The 14,408-nt window shown below is 43.4% G+C and overlaps 2 protein-coding genes across 5 annotated transcripts in view; one reads left to right on the top strand and one right to left on the bottom strand.

Annotated features, from left to right (window-relative positions):
- The window catches only part of DYNC2LI1 (dynein cytoplasmic 2 light intermediate chain 1), a 42,871-nt gene extending 40,524 nt beyond the window's left edge, over positions 1-2,347 (top strand). Inside the window, exon 14 of the mRNA XM_073897785.1 lies at positions 2,213-2,347. The gene's annotated coding sequence lies outside the window, so the exon portion shown is untranslated. The remainder of the gene's footprint in view (positions 1-2,212) is intronic.
- ABCG5 (ATP binding cassette subfamily G member 5) overlaps positions 1-14,408 on the bottom strand; it is a 47,069-nt gene that overhangs the window by 9,104 nt on the left and 23,557 nt on the right. For 3 of the 4 annotated variants that reach the window (XM_073897782.1, XM_025868756.2, XM_073897784.1), the window contains 7 exons: positions 13,978-14,107; positions 13,301-13,514; positions 13,013-13,218; positions 12,088-12,226; positions 8,121-8,306; positions 3,694-3,806; positions 1,415-2,358 (listed from right to left, as the gene is read on the bottom strand). In XM_073897782.1, the coding sequence (XP_073753883.1) occupies positions 2,165-2,358; positions 3,694-3,806; positions 8,121-8,306; positions 12,088-12,226; positions 13,013-13,218; positions 13,301-13,514; positions 13,978-14,107 (1,182 nt within the window). In that variant the 3' untranslated portion in view covers positions 1,415-2,164. The remainder of the gene's footprint in view (positions 1-1,414; positions 2,359-3,693; positions 3,807-8,120; positions 8,307-12,087; positions 12,227-13,012; positions 13,219-13,300; positions 13,515-13,977; positions 14,108-14,408) is intronic. The other variant, XM_073897783.1, reaches the window with a different exon arrangement.

Below are 14,408 nucleotides of genomic sequence, written 5' to 3'. Positions count from 1 at the left end.
GGTGGCTCAGTCGTTAGGTGTCTGCCTTCGGCTCACGTCATGATTCCAGGGTCCTGGGATCGAGCCCCACATCAGGCTCCCTGCTCTGCAGGGAGCCTGCTTCTCCCTCTCCCTCTGCTGCTCCCCCTACTTGTGCTCTATCTCTCTGTCAAATAAATAAAATCTTTTAAAAAAAAGAATGTGGGACATAATTTCAGAAAAAAAAAAAAAGACTTCATAAACTACTTGCAGTCCATGTGATTCCAGCACTCTTGACAACAGGAGTTTCAGCATATTTTCAAAGACCCTCAGTCTTAGGTGCAGACAGGCACTCTGCCCAAGTGCCGTGGAGAAAGAGCTCCCTTTAAATTAATATTGAATGTTATAATCTCAGAAACATCCACTGACTGGGGAAGAAACAGCCTATTCCACAATAGTAACAGAAATTTCTGTTATATAATTTGATTGTCTTACACATCACTGTCCATTTTTGACTTGAGACAGACTGTCACATGTTGAAAGTCATTGTTTTTCTAAGATGGTATCAGTAACATTTAATAGCTTGAAGTCACGTGCTATGTCAATTTTCCAAATGTTTCCGAGCTAGAATGAAATTCATCTGCATATGAATAGAAATGTTTCCACTTACAGTGCACACCCATATCTTTAGTAAGTTGAAATCAGCGATTTCAAAAGAGGTTCCTGTGGGACTCTCTTTGAACTACTTTAATAGATTATCATCTGCAGAATTGTCTATAACTGATGTGACATATATAATCTGTAATGCATTATGTAACTATTACACCATAATCATCAGTGTCAGAGACCTTTTATAAAAATTGACAATACTATTCTGGTAATTTGCCAATGTCTCCAGATCCTTAAATACAGTTCTAAGAAATAGAATTTTACTGTGGTTTCCTTAATGAAATGATCTTTTCTGCTATAATATGAGACATTTCAAATGCTATAATTTATCATTCGTTACAAGTTAGGTCACAGCAACTGAACAAGTTCACGTACTAAGATGTTCTCCCTCAGAGTTACCATGGTAACATTGAGCCAGGGTCTTTTCAGACTTGGACGTAAATTACCTGAATATCAATCATCAGAAAGATAATCAGTCATTTAGTATAGAACCCATTTTTAATCACCTATATACATCATTTCATCCCTAAAAATATGTAATACAAGTATCTCTATATTTATCAGCATTCTTTCTCGTTACGATTCAAGAACCTGAATTTTGGTTCTTAGTGTAAATACTATGTCAGCTGAACAGCTTTTCTGTATGGACTTAAATAACCCCTCCTCTCTAGCCTTAAAGATGTCATTTCTCAGTGCATACACTTTATCTAGTAACATTCACTTTTGATTTTATAAGTAAACTAAGTGAAAAGTGGAAAAACAGCAAACTAATCTTTAAAGACATTACCTGAGGTCTGTCTGGTATGCTGTGATCTCAGTTGAGCCCATTCCCGCAGGTTTTCATTTTATCTCCCAAAAAATCACCAAGTGCTCTGTATCAGGGGTCTTCATCATGCAGCATCTGTCCAACATCCTTTCAGTGTGACTGGGTAACTCAGACCCTCATGTGGACATGTACACATAAATGTGGGTTTTTCAATGATAAAGCATTCCCACCCACCCCCCAATTTTGCAGGATGCTTTGCTTCACTCAAACCCACAATGCTCTTTTTTGTTACTTACAGTCAATAACCACTCAAATATTCTTAACAAATATTGTATCAAATGTAAGCATAATTTAAAAAAAATTTTTTTATATTTAAAAGTAGTCTCTACACCCAACGTGGGGCTCGAACTCACAACCCTGAGATCAAGAGTCGCATGCTCCACCAAAGAGCCAGCCAGGTGCCCTGTAAACATAATTTTTTAACTGACCTATTTTTCTGTGTCTAGAACAAAGAAAACAGTCACACTAGTCTCCCATAACTTTATGAATTATTACTATTTACATTTTTGGACCAGCTCACTCACAATTTCCAAATAGCACATGTCCCTGCAGGTCAGAATATCATTCAAAGCCTGCATGGATCTGAGGGGCACAGATGGAGTTAAAAGACTTAAGATGTACTATCAAAAACACGTGGCTTTCTTATTTCAGACATTCAAAATAGTCCTGCACATCTGGGGCTTAAGGTCATTTTCGCAGCAATGTTCTTTACTATCTGCTAATGAGATGATCCCTTATTTTAAAAACAACTATTCCTAGGATGACAAGAACTGGGATAAAGGCATACAAAGTCAGAAAGTTTGTTGTGAATCTGGATGTTGCACCCGGGCAGATTCTCTCAATGAACTGAATTCCTTGAGTGAAGGCACAAATTGGATTAGTTGTCACAGAACCATCTGAGCTGCCTGCAGGGAAAAGATGGACAGTATCAGATATGATGCTTCCCAGGTACTTTCATCAACAAGTATTTACCAACTGCCCCCTGAGTACCCTTCATCACGAAAGATACAGGACATTTAAGAGACACTGGAATTCATTTTTAGATGAAACAATAGTGAGTGTTCTGGGCCCTGGCTTCATTTGAAGATGGAAATGGGTTTGTTTCGGGGTGCCTGGGTGGCTCAGTCATTAAGCGTCTGCCTTTGGCTCAGGTCATGATCCCAGGGTCCTGGGATGGAGCCCCACATCGGGCTCCCTGCTCAGCGGAAGCCTGCTTCTCCCTCTCCCACTCCCCCTGCTTGTGTTCCCTCTCTTGCCGTGTCTCTGTCAAATAAAATCTTAAAAAAAAAAAAAAAAGGTGGGTTTGTTTCCATTCGGGGTATAAACTCATTACCATAGTACTGATAAAAATCATCACTTATGATCATCTAGTACTGAATATCCTAAGGTTACTGCTTTTACCACCTATATTTAGAACTACTAAATTCTGCCCTGTTCTTTAGTTGCCTTTGTGAAGTGGCTTGGGATTTCCATGGCCAGAAGGACCTTGTTATACTCCCACTGCCTCTCATGGGATTGGGGAACAGACTTTTGCCAAAAGTGGCTTTACTCAGCTATATACTACATGTTTTTAGGGAACAAGAAGCCACTGCAACCTGCTTCAACCTGTTCTGTTCAGTAGGTACAGAAACTGATTTTAGGTGCCTGGGTGGCTCAGTCGGTTAAGCATCCCACTCTTGGTTTCAGCTCAGGTCTTGATCTCAAGATCTTGGGGTCAAGCCCCGTGTATGGCTCTACGCTCAGTCTGCTCTAGGTTCTCTCCTTCTGCCTACCCCCCACTCGCATGCACACATGCTCTCTCAAATAAATAAAATCTTAGAAAAACAAAAACAAAAAAACTGATTCTACCCAGAGTATACTAGAACTAGAGTTTACCTTGGTGTACATTAGGTCTATCATTTTTCTTTAAAGATTTTAAGTAATTTCTACCCCCAATGTGGGACTCAAACTTAACAACCCCAAGATCAAGAGTTGCATGCTCTTCCGACTGAGCCAGCCAGGTGCCCCAGGTCTACTGTTTTCTAAAAACATCAGAGTGGCCTTAAGCTGTGGGCCTTTGACAGGTGACTAACTTGACTTTTATTTTAAACATCAGAGAAACTGTTAGACTTTTATTTCAAAATAAGGTTTTAAATCTATTATAAAATACAGCTTTTACTTAAAAAATACATTTCCCTCAGGAAACTGCTTCCTCAGAGTAATATGTAAAAAAAATAATAATATTCCAAAAGAGTACTTACCACAAGTGAAATTCTGTCCATAGAACTCATTGACTATAAGAATCTCAGAACAGTATTTTTGGAATGTAAAATAACTGAAGATTTTAAAAGGAATGGACATGTCTTCTGTGTTTCTAAGAAAAAAGAGAGTGAGCTGAAATTCAGTACGCTCTGCTAACAGGTCCTACCAGATGAAGAGAAAGGCAACCCACATTTTATGTTTCCCATTTTGAATACAGTTTTTATCTCTCATTATAAAAATTTTGCTCACTGTGAAAAACAGTACGGAGAAGTATAAAGATACACCACTGCCCAGAAATAACTATGGTTAACATTTTGGTGATACGTGTAACATGTATTGTTTATAAAATTTTACGTAAGTGGAATCACAGTCTTCATGCTCTTTTCTAACCTGCTTTTTTTCAACCAAACATATGTGTCAGGCAGCCTTCCAAGTCAGTAAGCATAGCACTCCATCATTTTTAATTATAGCTTGGTTGTCCATTACAGCAGAAATCTTAATTTAACAATCCCCTGATGATGGATTGGTGTCTAATTTTTTTTGATAAGCACCACTGATATAAACATGAAAGAAAACACACCTAACACATCACTTTAGAGGAGGATATTTGTGATTAAACAGAGATTTGAAGGAGCTAGTGTGTGAAGTGAGAATTAACTATGATACAAGGGGAGAGGATGGAGAGAGCCAAGCAGGTTTTTGCTGTGAAAATGAACTCTGTCCCCTCTTCAGTCTTTTTGCTGACTTATGGCCTCCTCTGTCCACTATATAACTTATATAAATCAACAAATATGTATTAAATTCTTTCTATTTGCGAGGCACTAGTTCTAAGTGCTTGAGGAATTCAAAAGAAGTATCCTAACCCTAGAGAACTCACAATGTAATTGGGGACATAGAATACATATCCTTAAGACTATAAAAATACACAGTGGTAAACGATTTGTGCCAAGTATAATAATCCAGCACCACATGTCCATGACATTCTTGTACTTAGTATTTATGGTTTTTACCTATTCCCATGTGACCCCCAAGCCCCATGACTTTCAGTTATTGGCAATGTTCTAAGGCACAAAATTCAATCTGCCCACTGAGAGGCTGCGAATTGGAAAGGCTAGGTAGGAACCTGGGGAAGAAGGAGGGAAGAGAAAGGACATTCTAGGAAGGAAGGACAGTGTGAGCACAGGCGCGTCAAGGACTGCATATGCGACTGAATGGGCCAGAAGGGCTGCAACAGAGGATCTGAAGCTGAGTTTGGAATGACAGCCAAGAACCTGTTTTGGACCCTTGCAGAGGGTTGATATTGAAAGACCATAAAATCAGTGTTCTAAGAAAATTAATGTGGCACCAGCAAGTAGAGGGACCATAATAGGGGCAGATTAGGAAAAGCAGAAAAGCAAAAGGGAGACGGTGACAGTAGTTCAAGTGTAAGATGACCAAGACCTGCTACAGGATGATGGTAATGAGAGGCGGGCTAGAAAGTTACCTCCTTGAGGTAGGAACCACATGCCTTCATTTGCAGTGCACCACACAGGGTGGAATACTACACGTAAAGGCTCCACACGCATTTGTGGTTTGACAGCAAAGAAGAAACCCAAAGAAGATGGTGACTGTTCCAGTGTGAGGGCGGTCCCGGGAGAGACAGTCATCATTCATTCATTCAATTCAGCACACATTTTCTGCAAACCTATTTGGTTCAAGGCCATGGGCCAGCCACTGAGAAGAACTGTAATGGCAAACGAGGCACAGCTACTGGCCTCCAGAGGCTGCCATCCTTTGAAAGAAGGCTGCAACAGAAGCAGCCTATGATGGGGTTTTAGAGAGAGCTGAGCTAGCCAAGGGGACAGCAGGCAGGCTTTGTGCGGGTGGCAAAGGGACACAAACAGGTCTGTGAAAGACACGGGGGGACAATAAGGCTACGTCATAGAAATCCTTGGAGTATTTCAGAGCGAAAGAAACCATAGATCTAAATTTACTGACATGGGACTCTCCACATTATATCGTTAAATGCATACTTAACTCCTTCACAACAGTACAATCTCATTTTCATTAAAGATTATGTAAGAGGGGTGCCTGGGTGGCTCAGTCATTAAGCGGCTGCCTTCAGCTCAGGTCATGGTCCCAGGGTCCTGGGATCGAGCCCCGCATCGGGCTCCCTGCTCGGCGGGAAGCCTGCTTCTCCCTCTCCCACTCCCCCTGCGTGTGTTCCCTCTCTCGCTGTGTCTCTGTCAAATAAATAAAATCTTTTAAAAAAAAATTAAAAAGATTATGTAAGAGTCTAGCAAGATACACAACAAAGTTTAACTGGTTTTGAGACTTCAGTAACTTTTACTTTCTTCCTTATACGCTTCTGTATTGTGTACAGTTTCTCCCCCAAAGAACTTGCATTATTTTGTAAGTAAAAAGAACAAAGCTATTTCTGTTTGTGTTTAAAGGAGGAGGTAGCCAAAAATGCAAATGTTGCAGGCAGGCAGTCAGGAAAGGCGATGACTTGAGGGAAGAATGTGAACTTTATGACTAGGAGGTTGACGTGGCTGGCTCCTGAAGGGAAGAGTTTCAATTCAGTGACTGGAGTAGAATCCAGGTGAAGCCTGGATGTTGACGTTTTGCAAAAAACCCAGGAGCCTTTGGTAATGCTGGCCACTGCCTCTCTTTTCAGAACAATGAATCCCCTTTTTTTACAAACCAAATATACAAAATAGTGCCAGACTGACTGGAACTGGTAATGATTCAAACATTCAAGAGGAGATCCTGCCCAACGTTGGATCTGTACTTTGCTGGCTTGATTTGATTTCTGCATTTTTTACAGATGCTAACAATCACTTAAGCAACACAAATACAATGTAATAACGGCATCATAAGCATAGTCCTCCTTAACTGACCAAAACCAGCTCACTTTGCTTTATAATATTTCACCTTTATATAACTCACTACAGCTTACTAAGTGCTTTCCTGTTGATTATCTCATTTGCTTCTCCTGTTGAGGCAGGTGGGGCTGAGATGATGAGCTCCATTTTATAAATGAGGAAACTAATTTAGATAGAAAAGTGATTTGCCCGTGGTTATGCGGCAGATAAATAGTAGAGGAAGTCTCTGACTCCTGGGTCAGTCCTCTCTCCAGGGAGCTGCGTGCAGCCTGGGTCTTCACAATGGCTTGACTAGAGCAAAGTCAAGTCCGAGCTGAGTTTTCTTACCCGAACATAGACTGCTTTGAGAGTTAAATAATTAAATATATAAATATAATTACATATAGCGGATGCTCTGGAGCTTTTTTAAATCAAAGAACCAGCCACCTTCACATTTCCTCAGGGACCCATAGAGTTCATCTAGATCCCGCTCACATCACCTGCCTGTGACCACTGTCACCCTTCTAAAATTTTCCACCCTTTCAGCTACTTTTTTTTTTAAATTTTTTTTTTTTTTTTTGACAGAGAGGACACAGGGGAGGGGGGACACAAACAGGGGGAGAGGGAGAGGGAGAAGCAGGCTTCCCGCTAGCAGGGAGCCCGATGCGGGGCTCGATCCCAGGACCCTGGGATCATGACCCGAGCCGAAGGCAGACGCCCAACGACTGAGCCACCCAGGTGCCCCCAGCTACTGCTTTTTTAAAATGTATGTATGGGGGTGCCTGGGTGGCTCAGTCGTTAAGCATCTGCCTTCGGCTCGGGTCGTGATCCGCACCTTCTGAGCCTGGGGTAGAGGGAGAGGGAGTGGTTGGCTCCCTGGTGCGGGGCTCGTTTCCCTCTCCCCCTGCTTGTGTTCCCTCTCTCGCTGTCTCTCTCTGTCAAATAAATAAATAAAATCTTTAAAAATAAATAAATAAAATGTGTGTATATGTTTTTTCTTGCTTATAAAGTGCTTTATTATAAAAACTCACAAAACAAAGGAAAATATGAAGAAAAAATTAAAATCAATTACTACCCAGAGATAATTACGGTTAACATTTAGTGTGCGTGTCCTTCTAGTCCTGGTATTTTCTTGGTCAGTCTTTTATCATGCAAGCTCTTATCTGACTGGTCTTACTTCCTAAAAGAAACTGGGAATTGAGAACCAGAATAGAGACACTCCACAGTGCCAGGGAAGGAATGAATTAAATGCATGCTATTTACCTTGTAATAATAGGCTGTTTTTCCAGAGGATGTATTGGTTTTCCTCCTCTTGTTACTACATGTGAATCATATGAATAACATGCCTAAATTGTCATTTCCTGATTCTCAGTGTGAAGACATTTTAACTGAACAAATGGTAAACAGATCTAAATAATAATGATAAGCAAGCACTATAAAAACTCCAGACCATAAGGTAATACATACCTTTAGCCAGTATCACATGGCTCTCCTCTGCAATTTCTCTCCTTTTAATTTCTCGTTATCGAGTGATCATTAACCACAAATCATCAATGAAAATCCTTTGAATTGTCAAATCTTACCTTACTAATCCAGATCCCACAAGTATCCCAGCAATGCAGAGCAGAGCCACTATGCTGTTGACCACATTTGGGTTTTGGATCATACCAAGTAGCACAAGAGTTAGAAATTCACCAATTAAGTGGGGGGCCAAGAGAGCAGCAGAGAAATATCCAAATCTGGCAACCTCAGGATATAAGCCCAGAGTCCTAGAAAAACAGAAGGTCTTTAGTTTCCTCTCCAAGGATCATTTAAGAAAAATACCACACGTGCCTTCTATGAATAAGTCCATGGTGGTTAGTGGGTGGGAAGAGTCTGCAGGGTAAGCCCAACTCCCCTTTGAAAGGCCTTTTAGGAACAGAGCCAAACTTTGACACCATTCATTAGCACAGATTGTTTCTGTTGGCTCCAATTTAGTGTGCCACCTTTTCCCTTTTACAGCTCCTTCAGTTCTCAGAGGAAAATATTAACGCACGGGGCGCCTAGATGGCTCAGTCGTTAAGCATCTGCCTTCGGCTCAGGTCATGATCCCCAGGGTCCTGGGATCGAGCCCCGCAGCAGGGAGCCTGCTTCTCCCTCTCCCACTCCTCCTTCTTGTGTTCCCTCTCTCGCTGTGTCTCTGTCAAATAAATAAAATCTTTAAAAAAAAAAAAGATTAAAAAAAATATTAACGCTTGAACAGTGGTCACAACCGGGGCAATCAGCAGAGTGGTTGAACTCTCCAGGCTTCTCCATAAATAACCATGTTCTGCCTACCTGGCACTGCTCCTACCTTAGCTAGCCTACTTTCCCAGTGCTAAGGGCTCATTCAGCCTGCTTCCCCGCCCCTCCATCCCCGTTATGTGGGGTTGCTGCCAGCATGTAAACCCTTCACTGCCACCATCCTCTGGTGAATTAGCCCTCCCAGGTCTGTTCCACTCCATTCTTGTCTTTTATTCTACCAGCCCCTTCCATTGATTTGATCTTCATTTTCTTGTAATCAGACCTCCCTACATCCATGCCCCTTAACTCTTATATTCCTTCCACTAAATACACTTCCCTGGTGATAGCATGTCCTCAATAACCGTTAGACATGGTTGCTCTTTATTCCATTTGGAGAGTAAGGAAAAGGAGTTGGCATGTCTTCTATGCATGCCTCCTGACCACTCTCCAAGGCCATCTATCTTTCCTCTTATACAAATCATGAAGTTTGCTTGTACTATTAATTCTCTTTCCCAGTGCAATCCTTTGTGGCTTTTATGACATTCTCTCACTTTTGATGATTTTAGAGCATCTGGACCACGGTCAGTCTTTGCATTCCTGTCCACTATCATCATCCTCAAGGTCTTTTTAACCTTCCTGATCAGTCATCAACATCAGTGCCTCCTAATTAGGTAACCTGGTCAGTTCCAGTGGCTCCACCCACCTAATCATCATTCACCAAATCTTGGACTTAAATGTTACTCAAAACTCTTCCTCTTTCCCAAGATTTCAGATTCTGAAAAGTGCTCTCTGATCATGGCGTCCCTCCTGTCTCCTATTTCCCCAAAGCCCAAGCTGCCTCGGGTCCTTACCCCCTTCTGCTATTCCTTGCTTTACCAATCCCCACACCTTGGGAGCCCTGTTCCTTCACTCCAGTTCTCTCCCTGAAGGTGTGCTGAACAGGGCATATTACTGTACTAATCAGATCCACTCTGCCTCACCTGACTCCTAGACCCCTAATTTTTTCTCATTGCTTACTGGGCTCCAATGGCATGTCCCTTATGTCTAACACATACCTCTACTTTAAATTACCCCCGCCCCAATGTCAAACTCTCTCCCCAGTGCTCAGATGGACTCATCTCCCATTTTACGAGTTTCTCGCTATCTTTATCCTCCCTCACTTTTCATCTTCCAGGTCTTGTGCTCATTCTCGCTCTCACTCTCTCTTTTCCCCCTTTCTTTGCCAAATGGATCCCACCTACTTGCTCCTTGATTTTCTGTTATCCGGATTCACCTATCCCTACCCTGCACTACCCTGGAAACTTATCTGTGAATTACTCTCTTTTGATATAGTTTCATCAACTCTCAATCTAATGGTTTTTCCTGACGGTCTTATTTACCATATCCTAAAACATCCATTCCCTGAGCCTGAGAACCATGTGTGCCATTGTCTTCTCGTCATCCTACCCTCTACCGCCAAGCTTCTCAAGCAGCATCTGCTTCTTCCCTCTCCCTCCTTACTTGTTCCCTTGTGAATCTGACTTGCACCCCACCACTCTACTGAAGCTCCTTTTGGGAAGACTGCCAAAGACCTCCGGATCTGATGCCTCATCTCTGTGAAGCTCTACAATTTGAATGGATATATTACACCTCTTTGAAATGCTCTCCGCCCCCAGCTTCTCTGATGCTGCCTGGTTCTGCTTCTCCTTCTTCCTGTCTGACCACCACCTCTGCTTCTGCCATTGGATCGCTTTCCTCTTTCCACCCTCCGAATGTGCCTCCTGAGGTTTACACTCAGACTGCTTCCTCCCCTTCCAGTACTCTCTCCGATAAAATCCATTCCCAGGCCCTTACCCCCTCACTCCTCTTTTTCTTTCTGCTGCAACCCACCACTCAAACCTCAGATTGACCTGTCCAGTCGGGTGTCCTGTAGCATGCTAGATGCAACATGTTCAAATCCATTCTCTTTCCTGGCAAACCTGATAATGATGTTGTCACCATCCCACTCTGTTAGGCGGGAAACTCAGGCATCATCCATGACTGTATGACCAACAAATCCACTCAGTTTCTGAGCCCATTCGATTCCACTTTCCCAGCATTTCAAAGTGATCTCCCCTTTTGTTGCCACTGCTGCTCTCTCCGTTTGGGCCTCTATCCTTCCCACAGACTGTTGCCAAGGTTCCTCACTGGGCTGTCTGCTGTCCGTGCCCTAACTCCAGTCTGCTGCCAAGGCGTGCCAGCCTCATCCTCCAGAGTCCAACACAGATGGGCCACTCCCTGGTTCAAAATCCCCTCCTATGTCCCATTATCAAGTCCACTTCAGCCCCTTAGCCTGGCATTCCACACCTCCCCCACTGGAGGGGCCAGTCCTATCTTTCACTACTGCTTCCAATCCTTCATTTCCACAGCACAACTGAATCTTTTCTCTGGAAAGGTCTTACATGTTTTTGCTCCTGAACTTATGCCCTTGCTCCCTTTTCTATCCACTGGAATGATGTTCATCTCTCAAGTTGTTCTCTCAACCAAATGGGCTCTTGTTCTCCTTTGTAATTAACTGGGATAATGGATGTGAGATGGGGAAGATACTTACCCCATCTGTACTTCAGTTTGCTCCTTTACAAACAAGGATGATTATAGCACCACCTTTACAGGTGATGACTGCCATCACCCTCAGTGGGGAAACCACCCCCCTGCTAACTCAGAGCAAGTGGTTCTGCCTCTGTCACTCTCCAGAATGATACCAACTTCTAAAATCACCTGCACCAAGACCTATATTTTTGGAAAGCTCTAAGAAACAAAAAGCAGCAATGTCTATACACCTAAGAACACCAAGGATGCTTCGTGGTGCCCCAGTGCCTCTTCCCATAGCCCCTCTCCCATTGCTCAAGCCCTGTCACGCCAGCCCAACCGTGATGCCACAGGTGGGTTGCCACTCCAGCTGACAGGAGCCCAGGAACCATGCTTCACTGAGATTTGGCAACTGCTTGCTGCCTCTGCACCTGGATCCCAACAACTTCAGGGCAATCTTCTCTGCCCAGACCCTGCAGAGTATGTGAGACATGCCAGTCCCTGGCACCATGTAGTCCTGCGTGTCTGCTCTCAGGTCCCATGTGGCCCCAGCTGGGTTCTTTTATTTGTCCGGAAGCACAGGACATTGTACTGGGCATTAATGGGCAAAGACAGACCTCCAGGGCCAAGAAGAGGGAGTTGTTCACCCTGGAGCTCCACCTCCGTCAGTACCAGCAGCCATCTGGAACTTGCCAGGAGGCCTGACCCAGGAGGACTGAACACCTCTGAACACCCCCTTACCAGTAGCACACACTGCTGAACATCATGGTGGCAAGGACACTGAAGGGGAGCACATGCAGCACGTAGGCCAGCAGCATCTGCCACTTCTGGTATAAGCCGTCTTGGCTCTCCTGGTCGCTGACAGCTCGCAGCACAGGAACTGGGCACAGAACGCAGGTTTCAGAATAGCTGGTCACCACACAGCTAAGGGAAGGAGGGCTAGCCCAAACTGAATTTGAGTTGTCAGGGCTGGGTGGTGGGGACCAGCTGGGGCTCCCTAATCATGGAAAGAGGGAACCTGCTATCCATAGAACTGTAAATACTTCCCACCACAGAACTCTATGAATTACAATATCGTTGCAAAAGCTGTCAAAATTTATTTCCTTCTCTCTAAAGTCAGGGACACAAATTCAAGAACACATGTGCAAAAAGGCCATGAATGATGTGAGGTAGTCTGTCCTCTTTTTGTGCAGGGTCTTGGCACAGAACATCAGGCAACTAGGTATTATTTCTGGATTCTCACGGAGTTTGAAAATTAGGTGCTAGCCGTCCTAAAATCGGCTCCAAAACGAATAGTGCAAAGTTGGCAGGTATCTGGGCCCCCAGGGGCTGCACACCCTAATGGCGAAGATAGGAATACTAAGAATGATCTTTTAAAAAACCCTTCCCAAACCCTGCCCCATCAGCAGCTCCTAACTCCATGTTTCCCTGGATGCTTAGACCCTCAGGGAGATCTGCTTGGTGAACTAATTCAACTATGATGTTAGTAACTCAGTAGTTAACCCTTCCCCAGGGAGAGAATCTGGAGAAGGCCAAGTTTAGCTCAGCAAAGTACTCTTATAATGATGGAGCCTTGCAAGATGCCGGATGGAGAAGGGAGATAATCAGGAAGAGAGGAAGTGCCCTCCCTGTCCCTGGGGTGCATCTTCTGGGCACAGGCACTCACACAGATTCACAGCGTTGAGCATGCCTGTGTATGGGGTGGCACCCACAAGCTGGTATAGGAGCCCCACACGGTCCTGGACAGCACCCTTCAGCACATCGTTCTGGACCCGCAGAAGATAGAAGATGAGGAACAAACCCATGATCAGATTCTGAACAAGACGCATCATCACCGCCAGCTTATTTCTCATTAAGTTCCTCGTCACTCTCCTGAAAGCCAAATAACCCTGTTTTAATTCTTTTTCTTTTATTGGTGGATGTCTAGCCACCTAAAACAGGGTGAAGCTCTTACCTCAAGAGAACACCCAGTTTAGAGAGAGCTCCAGGAGAATCTTTGGTTTTGAAAGGAACCATTGGTAATGTTTTCAGGTGTTTTGTTCTTTCAATATTCTCCAAGGTTTTGTGATAAATTGCTGATTCTTTGTAGGCAGATTCAATCATCTGAACTCTCTTGCAGGTTTCTATTTCCCGTTCTTTGCTTTGGGTATCCACTGATGTCAGGTCCACTAATTTTTTTTCCCAAAAGAAATGACCCATATGTTTTTAAATGCATATATATGCACAATGGCTAATAATATATGTTTCATCATTGATTCAGGAGTACTAGCTAATGCCTCATCCCATCAGAGTAACACCTGGTGATCACGCCCACCTATAAAATCAGAATATTTTAAAGCTACCAGCAGGGCCTTGAGGTTTCAACTGGGGCTGTCTGGGAGGATTTAGAAACTCAGCTGATTTTTCTCTGACAAAGTGGACATGCAGCAATTTAAGAGAGGTCCCCCACCTCATTCTGATAGGTCATCTATGGCAAGTTAACTGACCTGGCCAAATTAACTCCTTAAAGAGTGAAATCACCAAAACAAAAGCAAGAATAAAATCCACTAGTGCTGTTGACATCTAGGCAGAAATCTGAGATGATAAAATTGAATGAACATTCACGATGGGAAATGTGGAAAAAAAACTTACTATAAAAGTCAAAAGGGTTTGAATGTTCAGGACAAGGGTAACTGCAGCCACTGAAGAAATCAAGCATTTCCGCTGGTGTCCCACAGAAAACCAGCTCTCCGTAGCTCAGAATGGCAATTTTATCAAAGAGCTGATGAGAAAATCAATGGCATTAGTGTATATCAGGTCACCATATCCTCTGGAGAATAAATTTCCAAGCAGTGAGTCCCTGTTGATCTCAGCCATGCATCAGGATTCTTACTGTGGCCACTGGAGACACACAGAGTGTGTCCCTATTTTTCTTAGCCTCCGTTGCCAGTGTCCATCGTGCTGCATCTGGCCTGGGCCCAGCATCACATCTGGAGTGGAAAAGAACTCCTGGACCTGGCCGGTGGTTCTGGGTTTGAGGACCAGCCATGCTCCTAAGTGAGTGACCTTGGACTAGATATTTA

The sequence above is a fragment of the Callorhinus ursinus genome, unplaced genomic scaffold (genome assembly GCF_003265705.2).
Source record: "Callorhinus ursinus isolate GAN/ISIS: 27379988/994484 unplaced genomic scaffold, GSC_fseal_2.0 scaffold10, whole genome shotgun sequence".
Classification (NCBI taxonomy): Eukaryota; Metazoa; Chordata; class Mammalia; order Carnivora; family Otariidae; genus Callorhinus; species Callorhinus ursinus.
The sequence above is the reverse complement of the archived record's forward strand: the minus strand, read 5'-3'. Positions and strand labels throughout refer to the sequence as shown.